The sequence below is a fragment of the Abramis brama genome (genome assembly GCF_963993115.1).
Source record: "Abramis brama genome assembly, chromosome: 1".
Classification (NCBI taxonomy): Eukaryota; Metazoa; Chordata; class Actinopteri; order Cypriniformes; family Leuciscidae; genus Abramis; species Abramis brama.
Window position 1 is genome coordinate 79,569,331 of NC_139963.1, and position 15,987 is coordinate 79,585,317.

At 48.3% G+C, this 15,987-nt stretch overlaps 1 protein-coding gene across 1 annotated transcript in view; it reads right to left on the reverse strand.

Annotated features, from left to right (window-relative positions):
• LOC311080511 (epithelial membrane protein 1) overlaps window positions 1-8,321 on the reverse strand; it is an 8,500-nt gene extending 179 nt beyond the window's left edge. The window contains exons 1-5 of the mRNA XM_084110505.1: window positions 8,191-8,321; window positions 7,658-7,737; window positions 7,153-7,255; window positions 4,960-5,100; window positions 1-760 (exon numbers count right to left, since the gene is read on the reverse strand). The exon at window positions 1-760 is cut by the window's left edge and continues 179 nt beyond it. Coding sequence (XP_083966631.1) covers window positions 600-760; window positions 4,960-5,100; window positions 7,153-7,255; window positions 7,658-7,735 — 483 coding nt within the window. The 5' untranslated portion in view covers window positions 7,736-7,737; window positions 8,191-8,321 and the 3' untranslated portion in view covers window positions 1-599. The remainder of the gene's footprint in view (window positions 761-4,959; window positions 5,101-7,152; window positions 7,256-7,657; window positions 7,738-8,190) is intronic.
• Between the last annotated feature and the right edge of the window lie 7,666 nt (window positions 8,322-15,987).

A 15,987-nucleotide genomic window follows, 5' to 3' on the forward strand; every position in this document is an offset into this window, starting at 1 on the left:
TATTCCATGTAAAACAAAGTGACAGAATTATCTTGAAATAAATGTTGGACATTTTCCTTCGACTCCAGTTTTAAAGGATCGGATTTATTAAAGATTCCCAAACTCTAAAAGTTGTTCAAATATGCCAACATGTCTCTATATCATGGGTCTTATTAATCGTGCTGAAATTATTTATTGTACAAAATAAAAAGCCATTTTTAATTCAAATCAGTTATTTCATGTTGTCTTTTGCAGTGACCAACAATTAAATGCTTAAATTGACAAAATCCAAAGTGACTAAAGCCCAGATCAGATCTTTAGTTCAGGACACATTATAAATGTTTTAACATGGAAACAAACCGTTTGCAGAAGTGTTTTGAGGTAAAGAATCACCCATGTGTTTATGGGGCTTGATGTGAGAAATGATGAGTGGTTTAGACTCTGTATGTCTCTAAGATTACATTCATCTATATAATCATATGTTGATCTGCAGATGCTCTGAAACACTCGAGCGCAGCCTGAGACCAAAGGATGAAACAACACAAGCGTTTAAAGATCTGCTGATGGAGAGTGTGTGTGTTTGTCATGTAGTCTTTGAGTGTGTGTGTGTGTGATGTTCTTCACGCAGTTTTCTTGCGCAGGATGAAGTAGGTGATGCAGGAGAGGAGGGTGAGGCAGACGGAGATCCAGGCCAGGATGAAGGAGGCTCCGTACCAGCCATTCTTCTCGTCCTTATGGAAGATGTCCGTGTAGATGGAGGCCGCAATCATGATGCACAGAACTGAAGAACACAAGCAGTGAGTGAGGGAGTGTGTGTGAGTGTGAGTGAGTGTGAGAGTGAGTGTACAGTGCATCCAAGAAAGTATTCACAGCGCTTGACTTTTTCTACATTTTATGTTACAGCCTTATTCAAAAATGGAATAAATGCATTATTTTCTGCAAAATTCTACAAACAATACCCCATAATGACAATGTGAAAGAAGTTTGTTTTCAATCTTTGCAAATTTTATAAAAAAAATAAAAAACGAAAAAATCACATGTACAGCCTTTGGCCATGACACTCAGGTGCATCCCGTTTCCACTGATCATCCTTGAGATCTTTCTACGACTGGATTGGAGTCCACCTGTGGTAAATTCAGTTGATTGGACATGATTTGGAAAGGCACACACCTGTCTATATAAGGTCCCACAGTAACAGTGCATGTCAGAGCACAAACCAAGTCATGAAGTCTATAGACCTCCGAGACAGGACTGTATCGAGGCACAGATCTGGGGAAGGGTACAGAAACATTTCTGCAGATGAAGGTCCCAGTGAGCACAGTGGCCTCCATCATCCGTAAATGGAAGAAGTTTGAAACCACCAGGACTCCTCCTAGAGCTGAGCGATCAGGGGAGAAGGGCCTCAGTCAGGGAGGAGACCCAGAACCCGATGGTCACTCAGACAGAGCTCCAGCGTTTCTCTGTGAGAGAGGAGAACCTTCCAGAAGAGCAACCATCTCTGCAGCTCTCCACCAATCAGGCCTGAGAACCTTCAGAAGAACAACCATTTCTGCAGCTCTCCACCAATCAGGCCTGAGAACCTTCCAGAAGAACAACCATCTCTGCAGCTCTCCACCAATCAGGCCTGAGAACCTTCCAGAAGAACAACCATCTCTGCAGCTCTCCACCAATCAGGCCTGAGAACCTCCCAGAAGAACAACCATTTCTGCAGCTCTCCACCAATCAAGCCTGAGAACCTTCCAGAAGAACAACCATCTCTGCAGCTCTCCACCAATCAGGCCTGAGAACCTTCCAGAAGAACAACCATCTCTGCAGCTCTCCACCAATCAGGCCTGAGAACCTTCCAGAAGAACAACCATCTCTGCAGCTCTCCACCAATCAGGCCTGAGAACCTTCCAGAAGAACAACCATTTCTGCAGCTCTCCACCAATCAGGCCTGAGAACCTTCCAGAAGAACAACCATCTCTGCAGCTCTCCACCAATCAGGCCTGAGAACCTTCCAGAAGAACAACCATTTCTGCAGCTCTCCACCAATCAGGCCTGAGAACCTTCCAGAAGAACAACCATCTCTGCAGCTCTCCACCAATCAGGCCTGAGAACCTTCCAGAAGAACAACCATCTCTGCAGCTCTCCACCAATCAGGCCTGAGAACCTTCAGAAGAACAACCATTTCTGCAGCTCTCCACCAATCAGGCCTGAGAACCTTCCAGAAGAACAACCATCTCTGCAGCTCTCCACCAATCAGACCTGAGAACCTTCAGAAGAACAACCATGTCTGCAGCTCTCCACCAATCAGGCCTGAGAACCTTCCAGAAGAACAACCATCTCTGCAGCTCTCCACCAATCAGGCCTGAGAACCTTCAGAAGAACAACCATCTTTACAGCTCTCCACCAATCAGGCCTGAGAACCTTCAGAAGAACAACCATTTCTGCAGCTCTCCACCAATCAGGCCTGAGAACCTTCCAGAAGAACAACCATCTCTGCAGCTCTCCACCAATCAGGCCTGAGAACCTTCCAGAAGAACAACCATCTCTGCAGCTCTCCACCAATCAGGCCTGAGAACCTTCCAGAAGAACAACCATCTCTGCAGCTCTCCACCAATCAGGCCTGAGAACCTTCCAGAAGAACAACCATTTCTGCAGCTCTCCACCAATCAGGCCTGAGAACCTTCCAGAAGAACAACCATCTCTGCAGCTCTCCACCAATCAGGCCTGAGAACCTTCCAGAAGAACAACCATCTCTGCAGCTCTCCACCAATCAGGCCTGAGAACCTTCCAGAAGAACAACCATTTCTGCAGCTCTCCACCAATCAGGCCTGAGGACCTTCCAGAAGAACAACCATCTCTGCAGCTCTCCACCAATCAGACCTGAGAACCTTCATCTCTGCAGCTCTCCACCAATCAGGCCTGAGAACCTTCCAGAAGAACAACCATCTCTGCAGCTCTCCACCAATCAGGCCTGAGAACCTTCCAGAAGAACAACCATTTCTGCAGCTCTCCACCAATCAGGCCTGAGAACCTTCCAGAAGAACAACCATCTCTGCAGCTCTCCACCAATCAGGCCTGAGAACCTTCCAGAAGAACAACCATTTCTGCAGCTCTCCACCAATCAGGCCTGAGAACCTTCCAGAAGAACAACCATTTCTGCAGCTCTCCACCAATCAGGCCTGAGGACCTTCCAGAAGAACAACCATCTCTGCAGCTCTCCACCAATCAGACCTGAGAACCTTCATCTCTGCAGCTCTCCACCAATCAGACGGAAGCCACTCCTCAGTAAAAGACACAAGCCCGTCTGGAGTTTGCCAAAAGGCATCTGAAGGACTCTCAGATCATGAGAAACAACATTCTCTGGTCTGATGAAAGAAAGAACTCTTTGGCCTGAATGGCAAGCGTCATGTCGGGAGGAAAGCAGGCAAGGATCGAAGGAAAGATGAGAAACTGGGAGACTAATTAGGATCGAGGGTAAGATAAGGAACTGGGAGACTCTTCAGGATCGAGGGAAAGATGAGGAACTGGAAGACTCGTCAGGATCGAGGGGAAAGATGAGAAACTAGGAAACTCGTCAGGATCGAGAGAAAGATGAGGAACTGGGAGACTAATTAGGATCAAGGGAAAGATGAGGAACTGGGAGACTAGTCAGGATTGAGGGTAAGATAAGGAACTGGGAGACTCGTCAGGATCGAGAGAAAGATGAGGAACTGGGAGACTCGTCAGGATCGAGAGAAAGATGAGGAACTGGGAGACTCATCAGGATGGAGGGAAAGATGAGGAACTGGAAGACTCGTTAGGATCGAGGGAAAGATGAGAAACTGGAAGACTCGTTAGGATCGAGGGAAAGATGAGAAACTAGGAAACTCGTCAGGATCGAGGGAAAGATGAGGAACTGGGAGACTCGTCAGGGTCCGAGGGAAAGATGAGGAACTGGAAGACTCGTTAGGATCGAGGGAAAGATGAGAAACTAGGAAACTCGTCAGGATCGAGGGAAAGATGAGGAACTGGGAGACTCGTCAGGGTCGAGGGAAAGATGAGGAACTGGGAGACTCGTCAGGATCGAGGGAAAGATGAGGAACTGGGAGACTAGTCAGGATCGAGAGAAAGATGAGGAACTGGGAGACTCGTCAGGATCTAGGGAAAGATGAGGAACTGGGAGACTCGTCAGGATCGAAGGAAAGATGAGGAACTGGGAGAGTCGTCAGGATCGAGGGAAAGATGAGAAACTGCAAGACTGGTCCGGATCGAGGGAAAGATGAGGAACTGGGAGACTCGTCAGGATCGAGAGAAAGATGAGGAACTGGGAGACTGGTCAGGATCGAGGGAAAGATGAGGAACTGGGAGACTGGTCAGGATCGAGGGAAAGATGAATGAACAGAGACGTCCATGATGAAAACCTGCTCCAGAGCTCTGGACCTCAGACTGGGGTGACGGTTCATCTTCCAACAGGACAACAACACTCAGCACACAGCCAAGATAACAGAGGAGTGGCTACAGGACAACTCTGGTAATGTCCTTGAGTGGCCCACCAGAGCCCAGACTCGAACCCGATTGAGCGTCTCTGGAGAGATCTGAAAATGGCTGTGCACCGACACTCCCCATCCAACCTGATGGAGCTTGAGAGGTTCTGCAAAGAAGAATGGGAGAAACTGCCCAAAAATATGTGTGCCAAGCTTGCAGCATCATACTCAAAAACACTTGAGGCTGTAATTGGTGCCAAAGGTGCTTCAACAAAGTATTGAGCAAAGGCCGTGAATACTTATGTACATGTGATTTTTTTTGTTTTTTATTTTTAATAAATTTCCAAAGATTTCAAACAAATGTCTTTGACGTTGTCATTATGGGGTATTGTTTGTAGAATTTTGCGGAAAATAATGAATTTAATCCAATTTTGAATAAGGCTGTAACATAACAAAATGTGGGGAAAAAATGTGGAGTGTGAGTGTGAGTGTGAGTGTGAGTGTGTGTGTGTGTGTGTGTGTCACTCACAGGCCAGCAGCTGGAAGGCTCCAGTGAACAGAAAGCGTTTTCCTTTAGGTAGTGTGTAGAGCTGAGCCACGAACACGAACAGGCCCAGGATGCAGAAGATGCACGCGAGCACAGAGCTGGCCTGAACCGCCTGCAGATACTCTGAAACATCAACACAACACACACACGTGAGTGTCTGAGCTGAAACATCAAAGTTACTTTGTACGTGAAAAGTTACTTTTAAAAGTAATGCATTACAATATTGAGCACTCCCAAAAAAAGTAACTAATTGCGTTGCTTCGTTACTTTTTATGGAAAGTAATGTGTTACGTTACTTTTGCGTTACTTTTTCTCACCTGGGTTGAACTTGCTTGTTTGTTTTTGCTTGCTTGGTCTTGCTTTTCGTCAACAAAAAAAGTTATATTTTTGGCAAATGTAAAGGCCCTTGCAAAAAGTGAAGTGAATAAGCCTCAGGCTGAAGGAAATTCATATTTACTACTGTACAGTAGAGGTAGAGTACAGTAGAGTACAGTAGCGTACAGTAGAGGTAGAGTGCAGTAGAGTACAGTAGAGGTAGAGGACAGTAGAGGTAGTTTACAGTAGAGGTACAGTAGAGTACAGTAGAGTACAGTAGCGTACAGTAGAGGTAGAGTGCAGTAGAGTACAGTAGAGGTAGAGGACAGTAGAGGTAGTTTACAGTAGAGGTACAGTAGAGTACAGTAGCGTACAGTAGCGTACAGTAGAGGTAGAGTGCAGTAGAGTACAGTAGAGGTAGAGGACAGTAGAGGTAGTTTACAGTAGAGGTACAGTAGAGTACAGTAGAGGTAGAGTACAGTAGAGGTAGTGTACAGTAGATGTAGAGGACAGTAGAGTACAATAGAGGACAGTAGAGGGCGCCACTCAAATAAACCTTTCAGCTTCTGTTATTCTCGATTATAAAACAATAGGATACAGAAGGAATTTCAACATTCTTATTTCTAAATCTAATCTAAAGTAATTTTTGCTTATTTGTATGGTTGAATTAGATCATTGAAGGTCAGCAACAAAGACATTGGTTAATAAAGTGAGATTAAATACATAAAGTATATTTGTGTCATTTAATCTAGTTAATTATAAAAGTTTTGCGTGAAATTCTGAGAATTCATTTTACTGTTTTTAATCATTTTGAGGCACTCTGAATGTTTTCTTGTAAGTGAGATGAGTAAATGCATGTTCACATTTAGTCTAGAACTAGTTACTTGTAATGATGAGTTACCCACTAACTAACCTTACCCTAACCCTAACTGCACGTGAGTGTCTGAGCTGCAGAGAACTACAGTTAAACCACACGCTTAGGAGGAACGCTTCTATTTAGAGCCTTACAAGATTCCGTCAGGCGCTTCATGTAGAGAACCTTTTAGTTTTAATTCATTTTTAAACAGTTCATAAACATACTTAAAAAAAGAAATATTGAAATAACCAATGTTGCACGTAACATTGTAACGTAAGTAACATTACTTTAAAATTTACAACAAAACATTTTAGTTACTTTTTCAAATAAGTCAGTTACTTTGTTTTCCTATTTATTGAATTACTTTGCATTTCCTTCGGCCTTTATGTTCACCTTAAATACTATTTCAAGAATGTTTTTTTTATTTTGTTATTTAAAACAACAAGCAAGCCCAGCCCAGGTGAGAAAAAGTTATGCAAAAGTAACGTTTAACATTACTTTCCATAAAAAGTATGTAAGTTAAAAGTAAGTTAAAAGTAACTTTCCCTAACACTGGAAATAACCCATGAATCATAATACAAATAATACAAATAACAAATAATAATTTAAGACATTTCCTCTTACAGTATATAGAAGCCTTTTGGGTTCTTTGATACTGAGTCAAGAACACTAGGGCTCCATATAGAACCACATGGAAACGTTTGTTCCCAGAGTGAATTAGAAACTCAACAGCAGATACAGCAGATATCAGCAGATACATCTGATCCAGCTTCTGAAATATTACTAGTGTTACTAAACGTTAAAAAAGTAAAGTCTACAAAAACTGCTGAAAATACTGCACAACAAAATAAAGTCCCAGCCATTCGGAAAACGTTTGGTGTTTAAAATGAGAGAGGAATGAGTGATTGACAAACTCTCAGTGTGTGTGTGTGTGTGTGTGTGTGTGTGACTGTTGTTGTGATTCAGATCAATGACTAAACTGATGAATATGTGTGTGTTCAGACCTTTGGCATTGACGTAAGGAATCTCAGTGTAGTTCCACTGTCCGCCAGACAGAGTCCAGCGAGCCCAGATATCAGTGGACACGTTTTCGGTCATCCACCAGGCCTACACACACACACACACACACACACACACAAACAAACAAACAAACAAACAAACAAACACACATCATATCAGCAGGAGCGAGAGAGACGTCATTCAACGGATTTCTACTCAAATGTCAGTTCTGCGTTCAGTTCTTCTGGTATCATTAAACCACACAGTTTCATCAAGAAGCTTCAGTTTTAGTGTGAATGTGGATCATATCAATATTCTCTGTTCTGTCATGTAACACATTTCCTCGATACTTCATTTTGTGCTTAATTTTCTCCCAGTTTCCAAACACTGCTGACGCTAAATCACACATAGAGTCTGTTACTGACGCATGTTCCTAAACTGAAGATGAAAACTTAATTTAATGTAGTAAGCAGATGAATAATTAAGTGTGTGTGTGTGTGTGTAACTCACGTTATGGATGGTGGCGGCCAGCAGCAGAGCGATGCAGGAGAGGTGGAGGAAGAAGATGGCAGCGAGTAACACCAACATGACTGACAGACAGAGAGAGGAACACACACTGAGGTTAGGTTCAGCACACTTCAACAGCAGCACAGGGAACCCGCCCTGTTCAGAGGGTGTGTGTGTGTGTGTGTGTTCAGCAGGTATGAATGAGCGGATCAAGTGTTGTTACAGCTCGATGGGTTGAAACATGTCTTCAGCATTGCACAGAAATGCCTCTCCTTAAAGAAGCATCCCTCCTCTCTTCCCATCTGTCCCACTTCAGACGCTCTGATTCCCATGTTTCTCAGGATTTCCCATATATCACACAGAAGAACATCAGCTCAGGCTCTCGCTGACCGACACACTCCTCTCAGCCGGACACATGCTCACACACACCAACACACACTCACACACACTCTCTTAACTAGTGTTGTGAAGCCTGGAATCCCCTCAGAGCTCCCGAGCAGAGGAGTAGAGAGACTGAGAAGAGTTTCAGATCTTACCTGCTGAATAACAGAAGGTTGATCACTGGAGGAGAGCAACTGCACACTTCCAGATGAGATCTGTGTCGCTGGAGATCTTTACTCTAAACTATCCCACCAGCTGCTCTCTAACAGGCCCCGCCCCTGGCCCCGCCCCCTCACTCTCATTACTGCCCATTCCCTGAACTATCCCACCAGCTGCTCTCTAACAGGCCTGGCCCCGCCCCCTCACTCTCATTACTGCCCATTCCCTGAACTATCCCACCAGCTGCTCTCTAACAGGCCCCGCCCCTGGCCCCGCCCCCTCACTCTCATTACTGCCCATTCCCTGAACTATCCCACCAGCTGCTCTCTAACAGGCCCCACCCCTGGCCCCGCCCCCTCACTCTCATTACTGCCCATTCCCTGAACTATCCCACCAGCTGCTCTCTAACAGGCCCCACCCCCTCACTCTCATTAGTGCCCATTCCCTGAACTATCCCACCAGCTGCTCTCTAACAGGCCCCGCCCCCTCACTCTCATTACTGCCCATTCCCTGAACTATCCCACCAGCTGCTCTCTAACAGGCCCCACCCCTGGCCCCGCCCCCTCACTCTCATTACTGCCCATTCCCTGAACTATCCCACCAGCTGCTCTCTAACAGGCCCCGCCCCTGGCCCCGCCCCCTCACTCTCATTACTGCCCATTCCCTGAACTATCCCACCAGCTGCTCTCTAACAGGCCCCGCCCCTGGCCCCGCCCCCTCACTCTCATTACTGCCCATTCCCTGAACTATCCCACCAGCTGCTCTCTAACAGGCCCCGCCCCTGGCCCCGCCCCCTCACTCTCATTACTGCCCATTCCCTGAACTATCCCACCAGCTGCTCTCTAACAGGCCCCGCCCCTGGCCCCGCCCCCTCACTCTCATTACTGCCCATTCCCTGAACTATCCCACCAGCTGCTCTCTAACAGGCCCCGCCCCTGGCCCCGCCCCCTCACTCTCATTACTGCCCATTCCCTGAACTATCCCACCAGCCGCTCTCTAACAGGCCCCGCCCCTGGCCCCGCCCCCTCACTCTCATTACTGCCCATTCCCTGAACTATCCCACCAGCTGCTCTCTAACAGGCCCCGCCCCTGGCCCCGCCCCCTCACTCTCATTACTGCCCATTCCCTGAACTATCCCACCAGCTGCTCTCTAGCTGGCCCCTCCCCCTGGCCCCGCCCCTTCGTCTCATTACTCCCCATTCCCTGAACTATCCCACCAGCCACTCTCTAACAGGCCCCTCCCCCGGCCCCGCCCTTCGTCTCATTACTCCCCATTCCCTGAACTATCCCACCAGCCACTCTCTAACAGGCCCCGCCCCTGGCCCCGCCCCCTCACTCTCATTACTGCCCATTCCCTGAACTATCCCACCAGCTGCTCTCTAACAGGCCCCGCCCCTGGCCCCGCCCCCTCACTCTCATTACTGCCCATTCCCTGAACTATCCCACCAGCTGCTCTCTAGCTGGCCCCTCCCCCTGGCCCCGCCCCTTCGTCTCATTACTCCCCATTCCCTGAACTATCCCACCAGCTGCTCTCTAACAGGCTCCTCCCTCTGGCCCCGCCCCCTGGCCCCACCCCTCCCTCTCATTCCTGTAGTGTTTCTCTTTCAAAGGGTGTGGCGTTTAGGAAGGTCCTGACTAGCCCTTCTCCCGCTGGCTCTGTGAAAACTTTGTGTAACTGATAACACCAATCACTGGCTCTCTCTCTCTCTCTAACACACACACACACACACACTTTCCTCCCAACCCTGTTCTCTCTGTGTGATTCATTGGTTAATATTGTCCTGTATTGAGTCTATGAATACAGACGATCCACGCCCTCTTACAGACCGTCACTCACATCAACCACTGAAAGCTTTAATGCTGGATTTAAAATAAGGACATGAGACACATGATGGAGTCACCACTGATATCCTATATTCATATTATATATGAAAGTTATCATTTGATGATGAATAAGATGGTGAGATGTTGAAAGAATGCTTGGTGTTTTTTGTTGCCTGGATCCACAAAAATACCAAACATGTATTCCTGTTGTTTTCGGTCTTTGCTGTGGTTTTTTGTGAAATGTGTTTCTGTGATCCTCAGTGAGTAAACACACACACACACACCCTGTGTGACAGACACACACCCTAACGAGAAGACGAGAGAATTTAGAAATGTTGTCCAACCAGATTTCACCTGCAGGACAGATACAACCTCACCTGAGCGCCAGAACACACACACACACACACACACATACACACACGTACACACACAATCACAATAACGTCTTTGTGTAAGAACAAGAAAGTCCTGCGACAACCATGTGTATAATCCGTTATGATCTTTATTCAATCATCTCCTGTTATCCACCTTCTGTGTGTGTGTGTGTGTGTGTGTGTGTGTGTGTGTGTGTGTGTGTGTGAGAGAGAGAGAGAGAGAGAGTGTGTGTGTGAGGAACATCAGACAGTGTTTTGAAATGCTTTTTATTGTTGAGTGTTTGTGTTGAAATCCGGATGGGAATGTTTTGGACGCTCCCATATTTCAGTTCTCATACTCGCATGTTCACACACGCACACACACACACACACACACTCTCAAACCGCTCTAGTCCATCTCACACACATTTTTTTTCTTTTCTTTTGACTTGTTTGTAAAGCAACCTGAGCTACTACTATTATAAAAACTTATATATATAACTATATAAGGTTACTTATGATCATCTTCATCTTATAATTACATGCATGATTCATTAAATACTGATTATTTATTCATATTTTAAAGAAAGAACAACTATATGGGTCTCTGTCTGTGAATGACATCCAGACGTTCATATTTTTCTTGAGCTTAAAAGAAAACAACTGCAGTTGCCAGGCAACTCAACATGACATGAGTCACCAGCCGCCGCACCCTCACACACTTCACACACAGTGACACACACTCCGTCCCACAGATGAAGAGCGACGCACCCTCACACACTTCACACACACTGACACACACTCCGTCCCACAGATGAAGGGCTTCACACACTGCGTCACATCCTCCCAAGGTCATTCCATCTGCTGGCTGTTTCAAGCATAGCATCATCGTTATTATTATATTATTATATTATTATTATTATTTAAATTAATTAGTTGAAAAACGAATGAACGTGGTTGGCACTGACAATCTGGTTGGGATATAATTGTATATCAACACTGTGACAGTGCTGTGGAAGATCATTAATATAAAGGCTAAAAAGTAAAGGACCTAATACAGATCCTTGAGGCACGCCCATTGTGTTTTTCATATAGCTGGAGTGTGGTTTTAGAGTCTGGTTTAGTTAATTTCTAAACTGTTTCTGTTTTTAGTTAATTTCCTTGCTACTAGGGTTAAATTATGGTCAGATAGCCCAGTGATCAGATTGTAGCTTTCTGTTATCCTCTCTGGTCTACTGGAGAATACAAGATCCAACACTGTACTTTAATTTTTTGCAATTCTTGTTGGGCCTTTGATCAGCTGTTGTAAGTTATATTTGTCTGTGATTGTTTAACGTTTTTTCCTCTTCCCCTTGTCCTCCCAGTTTAAATTAAAATCACCCATGAGAATAAGCTCTTTGTTAAGGTTACACTCTTTTAACATATCAATGAGTTGATCATAGAAAGTGTCATTTGCTGATGGAGGTCTATAGAATCCTATCAGAGTAAAAGACATTTGTTGGGATAATAACATTTTTAAAGCAACGTATTCCAATGTGTATCTGCTGCTTTAAAAAGAATGCGCTCACATTTGATGTCGTCTTTGACGTATATCAATACCCCCCCTCCTCTCCCCCCAATTCTGTCTCGTCTGAAGCATTGATACCCCGGTACAGAGAAAACATTAACTAGGGTTGACTGTTGTAACCACGTCTCCGATAAACATAGATAGTCCAGATTGAAATTTAATAGTAAATGCGTCAACTGTTCAGTCTTTGAAACAACACTTCTGATGTTCAAGTGTCCACCAAAAAGTCCTCTGGGTTTCAATTTTGGATCCCATACGACCTTTGCGTGATTAACAGTCTGAAATAAGTAAGAAAATCGCTGCTTTATCAATGCAGGATTCCGACACGTCGGGTAGCTTGTAGGTTTTCAGTCCGTAAGATTATGTTCACTGGGCACTTCAATATATATATATATATATATATATTGCACTTCATATATATATCTTCTCTGAGACACTCCCCTCTGTCTCCACTGAGAGATCCACTGATTGTCCCCATGGATTAGTCTGCCTGGCATGCGCTGCCCTCAAAGAGCGCAGGTTGTGATGTGTACAGTGGGCCCCTTCATATGGTTTGTATAGGCTACCAATGTCAAGTTGTCCGACCGGACCAGGATGTGGTGCCCCTTCACATCTGACAAGAAGGCTCTCAGTGCCAGAAAACTGGCATATTTCCAGGAAGTTACTGTGTCAGTGCAGTTCCCGGTCCATCAAGGATCCGAACACTGGGCTGCCAAGCTGGAGGCATCCATGACCACTTTCCTCCTAGAGAACGTCCCCAGGTCCACTCCTGGCTGGTACAGATGGGGTGTCGTCCAAGGGGCCAAGGGCCAGACACAGCCATGGTTCACCCTGAGATTGAGCCAAGGGCCTGACACAGCCGTGGTTCACCCTGAGATTGAGCCAAGGGCCTGACACAGCCGTGGTTCACCCTGAGATTGAGCCAAGGGCCTGACACAGCCGTGGTTCACCCTGAGATTGAGCCAAGGGCCTGACACAGCCGTGGTTCACCCGGAGATTGAGCCAAGGGCCTGACACAGGCGTGGTTCACACTGAGATTGAGCCAAGGGCCTGACACAGCCATGGTTCACCCTGAGATTGAGCCTGAGATTGAGCCAAGGGCCTGACACAGCCGTGGATCACCCTGAGATTGAGCCAAGGGCCTGACACAGCCGTGGTTCACACTGAGATTGAGCCAAGGGCCAGACACAGCCGTGGATCACACTGAGATTGAGCCAAGGGCCTGACACAGCCGTGGATCACACTGAGATTGAGCCAAGGGCCTGACACAGCCGTGGTTCACCCTGAGATTGAGCCAAGGGCCTGACACAGCCGTGGTTCACCCTGAGATTGAGCCAAGGGCCTGACACAGCCGTGGTTCACACTGAGATTGAGCCAAGGGCCTGACACAGCCGTGGTTCACCCTGAGATTGAGCCAATGGCCTGACACAGCCGTGGTTCACCCTGAGATTGAGCCAAGGGCCTGACACAGCCGTGGTTCACCCTGAGATTGAGCCAAGGGCCTGACACAGCCGTGGTTCACCCTGAGATTGAGCCAAGGGCCTGACACAGCCGTGGTTCACCCTGAGATTGAGCCAAGGGCCTGACACAGCCGTGGTTCACCCTGAGATTGAGCCAAGGGCCAGACACAGCCATGGTTCACCCTGAGATTGAGCCAAGGGCCTGACACAGCCATGGTTCACCCTGAGATTGAGCCTGAGATTGAGCCAAGGGCCTGACACACCCGTGGATCACCCTGAGATTGAGCCAAGGGCCTGACACAGCCGTGGTTCACACTGAGATTGAGCCAAGGGCCAGACACAGCCGTGGATCACACTGAGATTGAGCCAAGGGCCTGACACAGCCGTGGATCACACTGAGATTGAGCCAAGGGCCTGACACAGGCGTGGTTCACACTGAGATTGAGCCAAGGGCCTGACACAGCCGTGGTTCACCCTGAGATTGAGCCAAGGGCCTGACACAGCCGTGGATCACACTGAGATTGAGCCAAGGGCCTGACACAGCCGTGGTTCACCCTGAGATTGAGCCAAGGGCCAGACACAGCCATGGTTCACCCTGAGATTGAGCCAAGGGCCTGACACAGCCGTGGTTCACCCTGAGATTGAGCCAAGGGCCTGACACAGCCGTGGTTCACCCTGAGATTGAGCCAAGGGCCTGACACAGCCATGGTTCACCCTGAGATTGAGCCTGAGATTGAGCCAAGGGCCTGACACAGCCGTGGATCACCCTGAGATTGAGCCAAGGGCCTGACACAGCCGTGGTTCACACTGAGATTGAGCCAAGGGCCAGACACAGCCGTGGATCACACTGAGATTGAGCCAAGGGCCTGACACAGCCGTGGATCACCCTGAGATTGAGCCAAGGGCCTGACACAGCCGTGGTTCACCCTGAGATTGAGCCAAGGGCCAGACACAGCCGTGGTTCACCCTGAGATTGAGCCAAGGGCCTGACACAGCCGTGGTTCACCCTGAGATTGAGCCAAGGGCCTGACACAGCCGTGGTTCACCCTGAGATTGAGCCAAGGGCCTGACACAGCCGTGGTTCACCCTGAGATTGAGCCAAGGGCCTGACACAGCCGTGGATCACACTGAGATTGAGCCAAGGGCCTGACACAGCCGTGGATCACACTGAGATTGAGCCAAGGGCCTGACACAGGCGTGGTTCACACTGAGATTGAGCCAAGGGCCTGACACAGCCGTGGTTCACCCTGAGATTGAGCCAAGGGCCTGACACAGCCGTGGTTCACCCTGAGATTGAGCCAAGGGCCTGACACAGCCGTGGATCACACTGAGATTGAGCCAAGGGCCTGACACAGCCGTGGTTCACCCTGAGATTGAGCCAAGGGCCAGACACAGCCGTGGTTCACCCTGAGATTGAGCCAAGGGCCTGACACAGCCGTGGTTCACCCTGAGATTGAGCCAAGGGCCTGACACAGCCGTGGATCACCCTGAGATTGAGCCAAGGGCCAGACACAGCCGTGGATCACCCCGAGATTGAGCCAAGGGCCTGACACAGCCGTGGATCACCCCGAGATTGAGCCAAGGGCCTGACACAGCCGTGGTTCACACTGAGATTGAGCCAAGGGCCTGACACAGCCGTGGATCACCCCGAGATTGAGCCAAGGGCCTGACACAGCCGTGGTTCACCCTGAGATTGAGCCAAGGGCCTGACACAGCCGTGGATCACCCTGAGATTGAGCCAAGGGCCAGACACAGCCGTGGATCACCCTGAGATTGAGCCAAGGGCCAGACACAGCTGTGGATCACCCTGAGATTGAGCCAAGGGCCTGACACAGCCGTGGATCACCCTGAGATTGAGCCAAGGGCCTGACACAGCCGTGGTTCACCCTGAGATTGAGCCAAGGGCCAGACACAGCCGTGGATCACCCCGAGATTGAGCCAAGGGCCTGACACAGCCGTGGATCACCCCGAGATTGAGCCAAGGGCCTGACACAGCCGTGGTTCACACTGAGATTGAGCCTGACACAGCCGTGGATCACCCTGAGATTGAGCCAAGGGCCTGACACAGCCGTGGATCACCCCAAGATTGAGCCAAGGGCCTGACACAGCCGTGGTTCACACTGAGATTGAGCCAAGGGCCTGACACAGCCGTGGATCACCCCGAGATTGAGCCAAGGGCCTGACACAGCCATGGTTCACACTGAGATTGAGCCAAGGGCCTGACACAGCCGTGGTTCACACTGAGATTGAGCCAAGGGCCAGACACAGCCGTGGATCACCCTGAGATTGAGCCAAGGGCCTGACACAGCCGTGGATCACCCTGAGATTGAGCCAAGGGCCTGACACAGCCGTGGTTCACACTGAGATTGAGCCTGACACAGCCGTGGATCACCCTGAGATTGAGCCAAGGGCCTGACACAGCCGTGGTTCAACCTGAGATTGAGCCAAGGGCATGACACAGCCGTGGATCACCCTGAGATTGAGCCAAGGGCCAGACACAGCCGTGGATCACCCTGAGATTGAGCCAAGGGCCAGACACAGCCGTGGATCACCCTGAGATTGAGCCATCCCAGACACCAAGCATGGGAT